This window comes from Meleagris gallopavo, chromosome 9, assembly GCF_905368555.1.
Source record: "Meleagris gallopavo chromosome 9, MGAL_WU_HG_1.1, whole genome shotgun sequence".
Taxonomy (NCBI): Eukaryota; Metazoa; Chordata; class Aves; order Galliformes; family Phasianidae; genus Meleagris; species Meleagris gallopavo.
Genome location: NC_139412.1, coordinates 10,541,316 through 10,556,960, shown reverse-complemented (window position 1 = coordinate 10,556,960; position 15,645 = coordinate 10,541,316). Strand labels below are relative to the sequence as shown.

Genomic DNA, 15,645 nt, shown 5'->3' with positions numbered 1-15,645 from the left:
CTTTCAGCCAGCTCTGCAAATAGAGCTCCTTGGCTCCAGGACTGTTGGTCCTGGTACTGCAGAGAGCACTCATTCAGCATGGACAAGAACTGCAGTTTGTTCTTTGCCATCCAGTTGGCCGTGAAGTCCAAGTCTGCTTGCTTGTGGACCTCTACAGCCTGCTGAAATCTGTTTTTTGCCTCATGCATCCTGTAATAAACTTGACTCGTTCAGCAGGATCAGGAGTGTTTCATAAGCTGCATTTTGAAGGCTATCGTCAGTTAACTACACTGCACCCATCCATCAAATTTATGCTCCTGCAGCCAGGACTTGGATTGCTAAAGTGGGAGAGTGATAGCGTAGGCCATATCTTGTGTGCTGCTGCTGCTCAGTCTGGCTCCTTTGGCTCTGCCCAGGTACAACCAAGGGCATGACTGGAAGCAGAGGTAGCCTGGAAGTATGACACCCCATCTGGTCAGCAACCTAGATGGTAGATGTTGCCAAGAATGGGTTATCAGTTGGTATCCTTCTACCTTACAGCTGTCCCAGAATGACTGTACAGTTCTCTGCTCACACCACAAGTGACTGCTAGCCTTTTTTTTCTAACACAATCTGCAAGCGTAGAGGTCACAGATACAGCTATGCAGAGTACTCATGTAGAATCTGCCACATCAGATATAGAAATGGGTCTGTGCGTACAAAAGTCCTGGGGTTTTTGAGTGCGATAATTTGCAAAAAGTTTTCATAGGCCTGTTGAAAAGCAAGCCTTGTTTTTCAGACCACAGGCTGCCATCCTCTCCCTTTAGGATACCCCCCCACTTGGCCTGGCAGTGCCACGTTGCCAGAAAAATGTTCTGCATCTTCTGTGCCTGATTCCACATCATCTCTGCCTAGTCCCAGTTATCTTTTCTACGTGATCAAATTCTTCTGCTTTCTAAGGGAAATTAGCTCCACCACGTAGCCTTTTGGTCAAGCCACTTTGCACCAACTGAGTTGCCAACCAAGTGGTGGCAATTATTCCACCCAAGACATGTTAGTTGTCTTACATCATTTAAAGGATTTGTTTGCCTCCAGCTATCTCCAGGGAAATAACATCTTTGCAGCAGTTTTTTGTTTTTTGTTTTTTACCATGGAATAACAACTCTTCTTTCTCTAAGTTAAAACTGTCTTTCAAGCATAGTGTGCCTTGATAATGCAGAAAGAGCCATGGTTTTGGTGCAGAACTGTATGTACAATATTTTGTTCTGCCATGTAAAGTAGTAGTATTGCTTCATTCATGCCATGATTCCCTATCCACGCAGCCCTAAGCTGCACTGATGGTCTTGAATGCCAAAATGAATTACAAACTCTGTTTAAAGTTTTATTTTCCCGGAAAAAAAAAAAAAAAAAAAAGGTAGGTTCTGGGCACTGCACACTTAGCACTTGCCTAGAGGTGTAGGATCCCAAACTGCAACACAGAGGCAAGTTAGCATCACTGTCTCAATTTTACAAGTAGATTAAAGTGCCCAAAGTCTCCTACAGAATAGTATTGACTGAGCTGAAAGAGAGAGACAGCAGTGTTTTCTAGAGTACCTAATCCCAGTAGGCTTCTAAGTCCCTTGAAGGATTTAGAAGTATCCTTTTCTCCTTGCCATCCCTCCCTTCTCTTCCTATAGTGTCTGGCAGTCAGTCTATTTGGAAGACTTCAGAAAATCTCCTGTCCGCAGTATGGTTCGACTAGATTGGTGTCCAATAAACCTCTTGACAAGACGATGAAGAGGACATTTCATTAAAAAATAATAATAATTCTTCAAAAATAATAGCTCAGAGGAATGAACAGTTCTGGGAATGTTTTAGTGAAATTGCATTTTACTGCTACCGTGATGTTCCTGCTAGAAAGCATAATGAGTGTTGACCACTTGAATTGAGCAGCTCTCAGCAAGCAAGAGGTAAGAAAGTCACGGTAAAATGAAAATTTTCTGAGGGCGCATGCAGAGGCTGTGAAGTACCTTTGAAAGAGTTTAGGGAGTGTCACTGGTCTTCCAGCTTCACCTTTCCTTTGGCATAGTCCAGCGTTCTCCCCTCAGCCTTCTGAGGGCTTTAGAAACCAGTATCTTCACTAGTCGCTGTTTAAATGTCTCACTCAAATTCAATTTAGCTTAATAGGCTAGTTGTTGCATGTTTAATTGGATACAAATGACTATTAAATACATATTTTTGAGCTTTAATGGCTGTATATTAGATATGCCCATATGCGGATGCAGCAGGGCACTGGTAATATGCTGCAAGGCAGTAAGGGTAGCTCTTAGGAAGTACAAATAGATGGGCTGGGGGAAGCTGGGAGATGGGTGAAGAAATGGGATGCAGCCACCAGTGCTGCTCTATGGTTTGCTGTGGGTGTGCAAGATGCAAGTATGTAGCATGCTAAGATAACGCAGGACCAGCACCAGTACAGATGCTATAGACATGGAGTGTGGAGGAGAGAAATAGGGCAACAAGATGACACTTCACTTGCACACCCCTAGTTGTTGAGGATTCAGCTGATATGTCCCAGTTTCTGGACATGCATTCAGCAATTAAACACATGCAAATTACTACAAAAGTAGATCAGATTGGTGAGGGGAAACATCTCCATGCAAAGTTCTTCCAAGGTCCTAAGAAAAATGAGTTCAAGATCACAATGACCTGCTGTACAGAGGTGCACAAAGCCTATTCTAGAAGCAAACACATTTGTTCCTTGCATTGTTGACAGAGATAGTGCAGGTACAATGTGGTTCTCCTGTCACCTAAGTCTGGGGATATTTGGTTATTCAAAATTAGGGAAAATGGAAAGAGATTCTGGATTTCTCTCCTAAGTTGAAGAACAGGAAGAAGGACAATATCTAAAATAGTTGTCACTTTATGTATAGCAGTTGTCATGCAGAACTTCAGACTTGTAAATTGGGCACTGGCTTGCACCAGAAGATAAATTAAAAGCAGGATGTTGGCAGAATTCTCTCCCCATGAAAAGCACAGTAAGTACAAGAGCTGCTGCCTCCTGCCCTAGGCAAAGGTGAGAGCCTAAGACAGATTTGGTGCTGTCTTGGAGAAGGAAAGATTGCCATCATGTCTTTACTAATGTCAGATTAACTGGTGCTTTTTAAGATTTTTGTTTTATCTGCATGGAAATGGACAATCCATTGTGAGGGCAAAACAAGCCTGCTAAGAACTGTGGCCATCTTGCCCTGTCCTTCCTATATTTTCTTGTGCATTTTACACTGCTCTGTTTCTTTGCAAAAGATTGTAGGCACATTGTCTCCTTCCCTTAAAAATAATTCTTATTTTCCCTGCCCTCTCCTTAAAATAAAACATACTGGAGGACTACTTTGTCCTTTAATTTCTCTCCCAGGAATGACGGGAACAGGAGCTGGTGTTTAATCATCAAAGAAGCTGAAGCCAACAAACTGTTCATTAGTCTCTGGCAGTGGCAGCTTGGTTTTTACTAAGTCAGATGTTCCATTTTTCTCTCTCTTTCTGAAGCATCTTGGCTTTCCTAATGTTCTTTTATGATCTTGGACAAGGAGAGCATATGTCATTTGCTTACATGGGGTAGGACTTTTATTTGGTCACTTCTCCAAAGGGAGCTGTTTCGTCAAAGTTAGGGGTGGGGGGAGAACTGGGGAACAAAATTAAGTGGCACATCTAGAGGTGGAGTAAGTTGTAAAATGGCCTTTATTCCCCTCATTGCTTCCAGCACCTTTCAAGTTCTTGGTGAAATGTAGCCTCCACGAGCTGTCTGAAATTGTTGCCTTCACTTTAAAAGCTCTCTCACTTTAGAAGAAAGGTACCGGAGACACGAGCTAGGCACAGGAGACATCCATGTTGCCAATAATACTGTATTCTAAGCAAAGATTTGACTCTTTTGCATGTAGTATTCCTTCAGTTTCTAATTCTGGCTTTTGAATCTACTGTAGCCTGCAACAAGAATGCACGCTTCTGCCTCTGGTCAGGTTTCATACTGGGGTCTGTATAGGTCACAATACAGAGGAAACCAATCAGATCCAACCTTCCAATCATCCACATTTGCCAGGAGCTGTGCTGATGGTTTATGAGCAGCCTGCCTAGGAGGGATGCTTCTGGTGTCTGTCTGTTGGGAGCTGGAGCTTCTGCCTTGCAGCAGGATGCTCTGCATCCTTGGGCTGTTCTCCTTTCCTGGTATGTTAGTTCCTCCCTTTTCTAACCTGGAGGACTGTTTTCTCCACATCATGCCTGGGCCTTCCAAAACACCGTAAAGCAGCTGACCTCGTGCTTTTGTAACAAGTTCCATCACTTCTGTGGAAAGTTGCTTTCATTACTTTGCCTTCAGCCTGTTCTTGTACAGCGACCCACTGCAGAAAATCAGACGCTGTCATCTTAAGCCTCTGCTTAGTATTTAGTATTTAATCTGCGCAATATTTTTCCTCCCTTGCTGCTTCCTTCTTCTATCAGAGCCTTTCTACTGCTGTTTTGTTGTTTTTTGTTTTTTTTTTTTTTGGTGCATTTAGTTGTTTGTATACTGCTCAGTAAACATTATGTTTACAAAAGAAGGTGGAACTCTGTAAGCTGAAGTAGCAGTTAACAATTACTTGTTAACTGGGGAAAATGGGAGACCCTCATATGTGTTGCTCTGCATTTGTCCTCTCTGGAGTTCTGCAGGAGATACCTTTCTCCATCCATACCCCTCTTCTGTCCACACTCCAGCCTTTCATTGTTCAAGTCCTCTTATACTGTCTTTGTTTTGAGGTCTCTGCTGCATCAGAAAGGATGAGCTATCAGTCACATTCTGCTGTTTGGAGACGCATACTAACAGCCCTGTCCTCATTAGCTGGTAGGATGCACTGCCATTTTAACATGTGAAGCCTCCAGATAAGCTCCTCTTCATTCTCTGGGGCTTTTGCTGGCCTCAACATGTGCTGCCCTCCCTCCTTGCAGGGAGGCAGCTCTGGAATCTGCCAGCTCCACGTGCTACTCTCACCTCTGCTTTGTGCATGCATCATACGGATAGCAGGAGGAGAAGAGAGCAAAGCCTCTGCAAAGGCTGAGAGAGGGGGCTCACGGCTGACAGCTCACTGAGAGTTGCTGGGCAGAGCAGAGTGGTTCCCTCCAACATAGATCTTGCCTTTCCTCACCCACTGGGAGAGGTGAGCAGGGAGAACATTTTCTTTTAGCAGGGTCCTTAACCAAAATCAGAATGAGGGATGGATTGGGAAGCAAGAGTTAGCAAAAGTTCAGTCCTTTAAAAATCATAGCAAAACAATTTCTTGGCCAGAAAACTGGCACTGATTATTTTATTTTATTTTATTTTATTGTTTGTTTGTTTGTTTCCTTGCTTGTTTGTTTGTTCTTTTCAATATAATGCAAAGGTGACAGAAATAACTTTTGTATCCAGACAACACCACATATTTGTTGCTCCGTGACCTTTCAGATGTGCATGTGGGTCTAGATTTCTGAGTCAAAGTTAGGCACTCAAATCCTGGCATGCGGATACAGTAGGATTATTGGAGCCTGTTTTCAGAGGTGCTAACCAAACCTGGCTTTGAGTAAAGTAAGTGGGAGAAGGTGGGCAAGCAGGATGCCTCTGCACTCAGCCCAGATATTAGTGCAGAAGCAAGGTCCTCACCAGCCCTCCTCTGCACAGCGGAAATGCCCCTCATGCAAACTTGCATGGTTCAGGGGGCTCCTGTTGTGCTGTCAATATCTGCACAGGAAGAAACATATCTCTGACCCCAACAGTTCATTTGCATGCATTTGCAGAATGCTTTTTATTTAGGGACTTGTGAAAAGTTACTGGTTTCTGTAAGATTGTGCATGTGGTTTCCCCTGCCCACTTCCTTATCTGCATCTTGTTGGCTGGTTACCCATAAAAATCTGGCTCCTGGACTATTTAAGAGCTGTTGAGAGAATATTTTATCATTTTGTACAAGACCCCTTCCCATACTACTCATTTATCTGGAAGGAAATAATTACTCTTCCATCACAGTGCCGCAATACTGTGTCTTGGTGAATAAGCTGATTTGGGGCCTCTAGGCCTCTCCAGGATATGCAGTTACTGTAGAGCATCTAAAGTCGTTTCTGCAAGGCTACAGCTATGGGCCACAAAACATCTCTCCCTTCCCTTCAGAAACATCTTGACTTAGCTGCCGTTTTAAGCTTCAGCTTTGTACAGTTGGAGTGGAAAGAAGCAGGAGATATGTACGGCACTGCGGTGGCTGCGGATGGTTATGGCACTGCCCCTTACCCAGTCGATCATGCTCCACTGGTGACAGATTTCCTCCACATATGTCCCTCACCAAGAATCACAATGAGCTCCCAGCTCTGCTCGTATAACAAGGCAGGCGCTAATAGCTTGTCATGGCTGGCCTGGGCTGACTTTGAATCCTTGGCCTGGAGGTAAGATTTTCCACGTGCCCTTGGGAGCCTCCTGAATTTCTGCTCAGACTAGAAGTGGCTTTTAGCAACTGCCTTGTATCCATTTTCCCAGAAGAAAAGACAGCCCTCCCCAGCTGGTGGTGGTTCAGAAAGAAGCATCTGGGTGCCAGCAAAGGTGAAGACCCACCAGACGTCTCCGCAGTGGCAGCAGAGAGGGTCTGAGTTATGTCCCTGCATGTTTCTCTCCTAGGACTACACCATCACCATGTACTTCCAGCAGAGCTGGCGGGACAAACGCCTGGCATATAACGACCTTCCTCTCAACCTGACCCTGGACAACCGGGTGGCTGACCAGCTGTGGCTGCCAGATACCTATTTCCTGAATGACAAGAAGTCCTTTCTGCATGGGGTGACGGTGAAGAATCGCATGATTCGGCTCCATCCTGATGGGACGGTCCTGTACGGCCTGAGGTAGGTGTGAGGGGGATTCTTGTTGGTTGTGTTCGTGAATGACTTCTCATCTAAATTTCCCTCATTTGAATGATATTCTCGTATTTTCTTAAGGCGCAGACAGGGACCCAAGCCATAGTCAGGTGCTGCACAGGTTTAAGCATCTTTCTCCAGGCTGAAAATGGTTGTTACCTTCAGACTGCTATAGGCAGGTGCTGGAGATGGGAAGAGTTGGTTCTGTGCTTTTCAGGTTACTGTCATACAGTGCATTCACTTCCATTTGAAACACTCATTTTCAGTTGCTTATAATTTTCTGTAAGTTTGGCTTAGAGACACAAGAATTAATTACCTAACTTCTGTAGCATTTGAATCCAATCATTTCAGTCATTTTTGACCATGAAATATAAGAAATGTTTTTGGATCATTAAAAAAAAAACAAATGTTGTTTGTCTTTATCAGAGCAATTTTGATGGTTGTGCTTTGAAAGTTGATATTTAGTAGGGGAATGGTGCTCAGTGAGGAGGCTTCTTATGTGTCTGGAACATATTTGTGTTGGCAGTCCACAGAATTTGAAAGTACTCTGAGTGCAGTGAAGGTGGCAGAGGCTGGCTTGCTGTGTTACCTGGATTTCTGGAGATGCCAGGGCAGTAGGGGCTAAAAGAGAAGCCTGCAGCTGTAAGTAGAAGTGCAGTACAGTTTTGGATGCTGTAGATGAGATCTAGGCAATGATTTCCCCAACCCTGTGTTTGTCTGCTTTGAGCTGTTTGCCTAGATTTTTTTTTGTGGGTGGTTTTTTTGTGTGTTGTTTTTTTTGCTTTATTTTTTTTCCTTTATTCCCTTTTTGACTACCAAAATTCACAGCTGGCTTTTCGACCTGCCTCCACATTCACAAATGATTGTGATAGCAGCTCTGGGCTTACATCCCAGTGCAGCAGAGGGGGAGGAAAGACCTTTCTCTTTCAAAGAGGGTACACCCACCCTTCCCATTTACAGTATCAGCTCTTCTGCTGCCTTGTGCTTTGTGGCAAAATCTGACTTTTTATGATGATTTCCTCCTTTTTAAGTAGCAGGGCTGCTTCTAGGAGAGAGGGGCTGAGTGTGGGCACAGCAAAATAGGGCATTGTTGTGCTAGGGACAATGGGGTGACTGTACCCAGTGCTTTGCTATGGCAGAGTTATGGGAAGCCAAAAGAGAAGCAGTGGCTGCTGGTGGTAAGGAGCAGGCTGGAGTAGGTAGGTCTTCTGATGTCTGCACTTAATGTCTTTCTGAATAGAGTATGCTTCTTGCTCTTCTGATACAGCAAAAGATGGAATAAGTTCAGCTGTGAGCCTCCACCAATTCCACCTCTCCTTTCCCAGAAGCATCCATCTCTTGACCTTGGGCCAGTGATGTTGCTTGGCTGATACTGCTCTGAACTTTACTCACCAAAAAGATTGTAACCTTCACCCAGCTGGCTACCCCAGATTTCTGCATTGCATTAAACAAAGTATGAAGGCTGGGCTGGGCAAGAAGATGCTTTGATTCAGGGTACGTAGGAGCAGAAATCCTGTCCTGTTGTGAAGGAGGGAGCACAAAGTGCTGTGAAGCTGGAGCTGCTGAGCCAGCCCACCTGAGTGCAGAGCTGCCTCCACCAGGCTGGTAGGAGACCTTAGCATGCACCTGCACAGCAAAAGAAGCAGAGATGCTGGTATCTAGTATATTTTTATCAGCTGCCATTTAATCAGCTCCAAGAGTGAACAGTGTGAACCCTGCTGCACAGGTGAAGAGCAGTGGAAGCCCATGGAGGATTTGCAGGGCAAGGATGCTGCATGAGCACCTCTGGCACTGTTCTGCCTCTATCCTCCTGCAGGGCTCTGCAGCATGGGCAGGGGAGCTCAGCTCCCTCCCAGCGCCTGCGTAAATGGGTGAGCTGAGGAAAACTGCATCCAGGCCAAAAGAAAGAAAATGACAGCTGTTTGCCCCTGTTATTTCCAGGGCCATAGTAGGAGCTGCCTGTGTTGTTTTAACTTTTGGCTGGTTTTCCTGGAAGCTGCTCTCTTGCCCCTGGAGAAAACTGCAACTGCAAAAATGAAGCAGCAAGCAATTGCAACTGCTGTTCCTGGGCTGTGCCTCTGGCCAGAGTGGCTGGCTTTTAATGCCTTGAAGGCAAGGGGGTACAGGGGGACAAGCCAGGTGCCCTGAATGCCTGAAGTCTCAAAATTTATTCATAGTGTACAGACAGTGTTTCCTTTAGGGCTTACAGTCTGGACTGACTCCTGCACCTGTGGTTTTGCTGACCACAGAAGCATTAAGTGCAGTTTTGCAGGTGCAAAGAATTGTGAACATATTCAAAAATACACAACCATGTGCACAGCAGGTGTAAGCAGGTAAGAAAACAAGCTAAACATTCACCTGTGTTCCCTTTATCTTTGTACAGGTGCACCTACACTTGCTCTGCAAACAGAAAGGGAAGTGCAGGTCCTTCCTGTAGGGTGAAGCCCATCTTGTCTTGTCTTGCATTTTTGAAAGGATTTTAAAATGGAGTTGCCCTGATAGAAGAAAGCTGAAGAAGGCAATTTTTGTTGGTTCTTCTTTTTTAACCTTTGTTGGCCCATTTGTTTGTTTCTGCCCAGGCAAGATACCACAGCTCTGCTCCTTCTCCTTCCACCTTCTCACCAGCCACTTCCCCCTCCTTTGAGCTGATCCTGTAGCAAAGTGACTCAATCGTGCTATTTGTGGCACAACAGTCATTTTTCTTTCCAGCAGTCTCTGATGTCAGAGAGCGGGGAGGATGACACCCTGGCAGCCCCGGCTCCAGCGAGCATTCAGGCAGGATCAGGCTCAAACCCAGAGCAGACCACAAGGTCCAAGTTAGCTCACGTGGAAGCCAATGGGTATTTTGTTTCTGACTCCGGTGAGGACAAGATCAAGCCTCAGATAACTCGTTTCCATGAGTAAATGAAGCCCTTTATTCCACTGCTCTGTTTCATTGTGGAAGCTGTGTGTCAGAAAAGCATATGCTTGTTTTTGATAGAATTAGCGAATTAGTGGATGAAGAGAGAGCAGCAGATGTAATACAGCTACATCTTAGGAAAGCACTCGATACAAAAGCTTACTCCAAAATTAATTCACGCTGGGCTAGGATTAAAAGCTGGTTGCCAGGTCTCTGACAAAAGGAATGCATAAACAGCCACGGGCTGTGCTGGGAGGCAATGCGGGGCTGCCACGGGTATTTCCCAGCTCCATTCCCCCAAGCTATCAGATGGCCCAGATCCTGGGGTCTGGAACCCAGATCCAACCCAAGGAATGCTCCTAGAGACTGAGGCCTGCTGTGGGAGGGTGCAAAGCCAGCAGGGTTTTAGGAAGCATGAAGCAGTAGGATTGTGCCTGGGCTCCTCTGGCCCCTCCGTATCTTGCAGGGTTACAAATGTCCATGAAGCACAGGCGGTCACCTGGGGCACGCAGCAGGAAAGTGCTAAAACAACATGTTAGGTCGCAGTATGAAGCAAGGCTTAAGGGAACTGCCCGCCAAGACAAAGCAGTTTGTTGGGGTCACGGAAAGAGGTGAGTAAAATAGTGAGGAGGAGCAGGATAGAACTGGCTGGATTTAATGCATTTTTCCTCCTAATGGCTTTTTGTTAGAAATTGCACTGGCTTCATCCAATTTTAAACAAACAAACAAAAAAATTAGGGAGAAATTTTTCCTTTAAGAAGTGTTTCGGGGCGTGTTGATATTTCACTCCTGATGTTACACAGAGAATTTTTCACTCGTGTCAATACTCCCCTCCCTATTTCAAGGTGCTGGTGCTGCCACTGCTGGCGTGTGAAGGGAGGACCAACAAACCATTTCTCTGGACCTCTGGAGATGGTCTGTTCAGCCTCTGCTGTAGTATTCAATAAGCTTTACCTCATCACACATAGAAGCTACATGTAATGGTGTGAGATTTCCATCTCCAGCCTGTGCAGCTTCCATTTGGTAGCAAATTGGTAGTTGACACTCACCAAATGCTGATGTTATCAGTATTTTCCTATCTGTTTTCAGAGGCCTAAAAATAGAAACAAATGTAACGACGCTGAAATTCTCGCACGGCAATGCGAAATCGTATTTGAAACCAGCTTAAAAACGTCTTTGGGGGAAATCTTGAAGCTCTTTGATTGCATTCCAATTAAGGGAAAAACAGAATTCCAGCAAAATGGGTGCTTTGGAGGGCTGGGGCTGCAGGTCTGTTCTTGCTGGGACAGTGGGCAGCAGTGCAGAGCCGAGCGGACAGCGTGCAGGACACAGCACCGCGCTGGCGAGTAACCTGGGAGATGAGAACTGAGCAACTGAGAGCTGCAGAGGAATTTGATGACACAGACTAAATGCAGGGAGAATGAGGGATCTCCTCTTGCGAAGGTGGTAGTGGTGGGGTGTGCATGTGTTTTGCTTTGCTTTGCTTTTTTTTTTTTATATAGCTGCCCATGAGAGTCACTGCAGTGAGCAATGCTGGAGATGAGGCAGTTTGAATACAAGGGGGGCAGACCTCCACTGTCCCCATTGGTGTAAATGCCTATTTAGGGCTTGAAGCTAAGGGAAGAGAATAATTATACTTCAAACAGCTCCACATTCGCAGTTTACACCTGAGTGAATCCAGGTGTACTTATTTTTGCAGCGCTTGCTTTATGCTTTCACAGGACTGCATTCCCACCACTCCCAGGGAAGGGCAGCCCCTGTGCTATGGCGAGCTGACCCACTCCTGGCACTGTGCTTGCTGCTGGGCCAGGCTGCGCTTACACACCTCTTCCAGCTCATCTTGTGCAGGGGAGCAGCACAGGTTGGCCCAGCATCCCCATCTCCTGCACAGCCACCAGCAGGCATGCTGCTGCACGGTGCCGCGGCGGCTGCTCTCTCTGCTGCCCATGGTTTGGGTTCCACTGCAGCTCACCCTGGGGTCTTCTCCAGAGCTCCCATCACCAGCCCAGCTCTTGACCAGGGCCCAGCCCCATCTGTGTTGCATTCTCTATAGGTCGAGGGAGGTGATCCTCCCCCTCTACTCTGCCCTGGTAAGGCCTCATCTGGAGTACTATGTCCAGTTCTGGGCTCCCCAGTACAAAAAAGACAGGGATCTCTTGGAAAGAGTCCAGCGGAGGGCCACAAAGATGGTGAAGGGCCTGGAGCATCTCCCCTATGAAGAAAGGCTAAGTAAACTGGGTCTGTTTAGCCTTGAGAAAAGAAGACTGAGAGGGGACCTGATCCAGGTTTATAAATATCTGAGGTGTGGCAGCCATAGTGGTGAGGCCAGTCTCTTTTCAGTGGTACGTGGAGACAGGACGAGGGGAAACGGACATAAGCTGCAGCATAGGAAGTTTCGCACGAATGTGCGTAAGAACTTCTTCACGGTGAGGTGACGGAGCACTGGAACAGGCTGCCCAGGGAGGTTGTGGAGTCTCCTTCTCTGGAGATATTCAAGTCTCGCCTGGACGCCTACCTGTGCGACCTGGTGTAGGGAACCTGCTTTGGCAGGGGGGTTGGTCTCGATGATCTCTAGAGGTCCCTTCCAACCCCTACAATTCTGTGATTCTGTGATTCTGTGATTCTATATTCCAGCCTGGGCTTTTTGGTTCTTCGGTTGGCAGAAAGGGTCCTTCTGCTCACACTGCACTTAAAAATTGCTGTTTGCAGCCGTGTCCTTGCTCTCTCCATAGGTGTTATCTGGTTCCCTATGAAGCAGAAGCCTGGCAGGTTATAACTGAGGAGCTCTTCTGCTGCGCTGAGACTACTGAGCAATTTTCTCCCAGATCATGTCCTGGTTTCTGCTGGGACAGAGTTGATTTTGGAGCCAGGAGTTGGACTTGATGATCCCTGTGGGTCCCTTGCAACTCAGGATATTCTGTGATTCTGTGATTCTATAGTGTCTGGTATGGTGCTGTGTTTCGGAGTGGGAGAAGGGCTCATTCCGTGGGTGAAGTATTAGTTTAGAAGAGCTTTTTTTTTCTCCATCTAATCAGAACACAGTGCATGGTGTTATTTATCAAAGGAAGCCTATGCAAGCACAGATGCTTTTGGAAACAGAGTGACCTTAGCAGGATTGTGCCAAGGCTTATGGAGTTGGTTTTAGGCACAGAGACACAAGAGGAAAATATTCCATATCCTTGCCTCGCTCTTGGTTCTAACATGACCTCCGGGAGTCTGCAAAGATCAGACCGTGTTAAAAGAATGGCAAAATTCACCACGGGTTTATAAATCCCTCCAGGCCCTTCGAAGTTTGTGCTTACTGCCAGGCAGAAGGTGACATTTGCCAGCATGATTTTATGACTGACTTTGAGAATGTGCAGAGTGAAAATTTGATTTCAATTTTTCTCTCTCAGCAAAACAGCAATTTTGCCTTTCTCTCCTCTTAGTCACTGAAATTCCCGTACAAGTTTAACTTGCCCCATGGGGGCTCTGCACATGTCCTGCAAAACTTGAGTGGCTTCCACACCTTCTCATTGCCACTAATTCAGCTTTTGGGGTCTGTATTGCTGGGAGACAGAAACATCTTCAAATTCTCCAGAAATCCAGAAATCAGCAACTTAAAAACTGGACAGGGGCACCAGACAGGGGAAGTCCACTTTGTCAGATTGTTTCCTGGGTTTGGTCTCTGTCCACAAGAGGTCTCTTGGACTTCTCCCAGTCAGAGCCCAGTAGAGGCTGGTACCTGTTCTCTTCTTCTGCATGCACCCAGACCCTTTCTCTGGAGGGCAAGAAGTGAAGTGTAGGCACAGGCTGTTCTATACTGCTTGACACTAGCCCTAGAAATCAGTCCCAGACAAGTTTAGTTTCATGATGTACACATAGACATGATGCATAGAGTTTATTTTGTAAGGATGAGCTTGGGGGCACAGGATCCTACTTGCTTCAGGAACACCTCAAAGGTGAAAGTCTTCCTCTTTCTCCCTCCCAGTCCTCCTTCCAAAGCCTGGTCCTGCTCATTTTGAAACCAGGTGGTATTTTGGGGAAGTCATTTTTTGCCCTTTACACTTGTAGCTGATGAATTTGGTCTTCTCACACCCTGGAGGTGACGTGGAGGATGGGCTGGTGGCCTTCAGAGTTTAGTACGGGGAAATGAGGCTTGGGCAGGAGCTGGAGGGGCAGATAATCTGGGGGCAAGCAGTGGGATAAGAAGGAGATGGAGGAGAGACTGTCAACCTTGGTAGGTTTTAGTAGCAGGTCAGAGCTCTATGCCGTCTGTGAACTTATATAATCATTCTAAATAAGACAGAAGAAGCCATTAATAAGTAAACAGCGATGAGGAGGATCAGAGAGGGAATGAAATGTCTGATGGTGTTCAAGTTGGAGAACTTGTGGAGGACGGATGATAAGCAGAAGACTAAGTGCTCCCTTTGAGCTGCAGCAGTGGTGGGACATCCCTGTGCTCATGTCACAGGGCAGGCAGTGGTGGAGGGTCAGCACAGTGAGGCTGCACTGCCCTTTCTGTGCCAGAATCTGCTTTGTCAGTACAAACTCCAGGTGGGCATCGCTTCCTCATCATAACAAATGGAGACCTAGCACTTGCCTGGTGTGACTTTGAGCTTTTGTCTACTCTTCTTGAAATGATCCATTCCTCCCCTGGGGCAGACGAATGCTCTCCAGAGTGAGGTATCTGTGCTACCTCAGCTTCTGCTTGGATCTGCTGGTGCTAGCAGAGAAGGGGGATGTCCGTCAGCCCACAGCCTGCCAGGGCTGCTCGACATCTCATGAATGCGTGTCCCTTTTTTTCTTTTTCCTTTTCCTTTTCTGTGGTGTACAGTAGTTTCTCTGTCACAGCTCTGTCTCCCCCCAGATGAACTATGTCTGCCTGCCAGCTGTGCAGCGCAGTAGCAGGGCAGCAAGGACTTAGCTGCTAGATAGCACAGATGCCCACAGACCTGAGGAGCAGTGACTAGAGCAAGGGCACGGACATGTCTTCTTTGTGGGGAGGGAGGTGAGAAGGCGGTGGAGTGAGGGAGCTGACTTGGAGGCAGACAGAGGGGGCAGAGATGGGAGGAGGAGGTGGATGGTGCTGGCCAGGCTCGGCCGCTTTGTTGCGCGCATCATATGAAGAGCAGGCGAGCTGCTCCCCTCCGATGGGCAGTGTCGCTGTGAATCGCCATCAAGCAGATGAGATTTCACACCACACAAATTTTTGAATTTAAAAGGGGAGGGAGAGTAGAGAAGCAAGAGAGGAGGAGCGGGAGAGAGGGAGGGAGAAGACGCAGCCTGGCTGGGTGCCAGTGCCTTGTGCCAGTGCCATGGGGAAGGTGGCATCATTCCCCAGCGTCCCCTGCAGCACCACGCTCAATGCTCCCTTCCTCTTTTGGTGTCTCTGTAGGGAATGCACTCTATCTAAAGCTGTGTGCAGAGCAATGGCTTGGTCTCTGTCTCCTCATCTCCATTCTTCTGCTTTTTCTTTTAACCTCTCATTCTTCTCCAGCTCCCCATCCCCAGGCTCCTTTGCCCCTTGCTTCCTCTGAGCCCTCTCTGCTGCTCCCTTACCCTAGCAGTCTTCTGTCCTGCATTGTTTGCTCTCCCATCTCTCATCTCCACTCGTGTCTCCCTGATCACCACTCCTGCCATCATCACTCTTTTGTCCTTTCCTCAGTTTCCCACCTTTTAATCTCCCCTCTCCTTTATTGCCCATTGACTCTGTGGAGACACCCAGAACAGGGAACACCCCCTAGCTGCCCTTGGCCAGTTCTCTCCATGCTATCTCCTGTGGCACATCTCTTTTCACAGCAGCCCAGAGTGTATCAAAGTAGTTTGTTTAAAATCATGAAAGCATGAGGCAGAGACTGATACTGTGGCCTTCAAGAACAGACAGGAGATGCACAGTGACCCCACAAGATCACTGGGATGCCTGAGTTTTACTCCTG

At 46.8% G+C, this 15,645-nt stretch overlaps 1 protein-coding gene across 2 annotated transcripts in view; it reads left to right on the top strand.

Moving 5' to 3' along the window:
* Positions 1 to 15,645, top strand: part of LOC100543007 (gamma-aminobutyric acid receptor subunit beta-4) — a 67,305-nt gene that overhangs the window by 38,007 nt on the left and 13,653 nt on the right. For both annotated transcript variants that reach the window (XM_010715273.3, XM_010715272.3), the window contains exon 4: positions 6,596 to 6,816. In XM_010715273.3, coding sequence (XP_010713575.1) covers positions 6,596 to 6,816 — 221 coding nt within the window. The remainder of the gene's footprint in view (positions 1 to 6,595; positions 6,817 to 15,645) is intronic.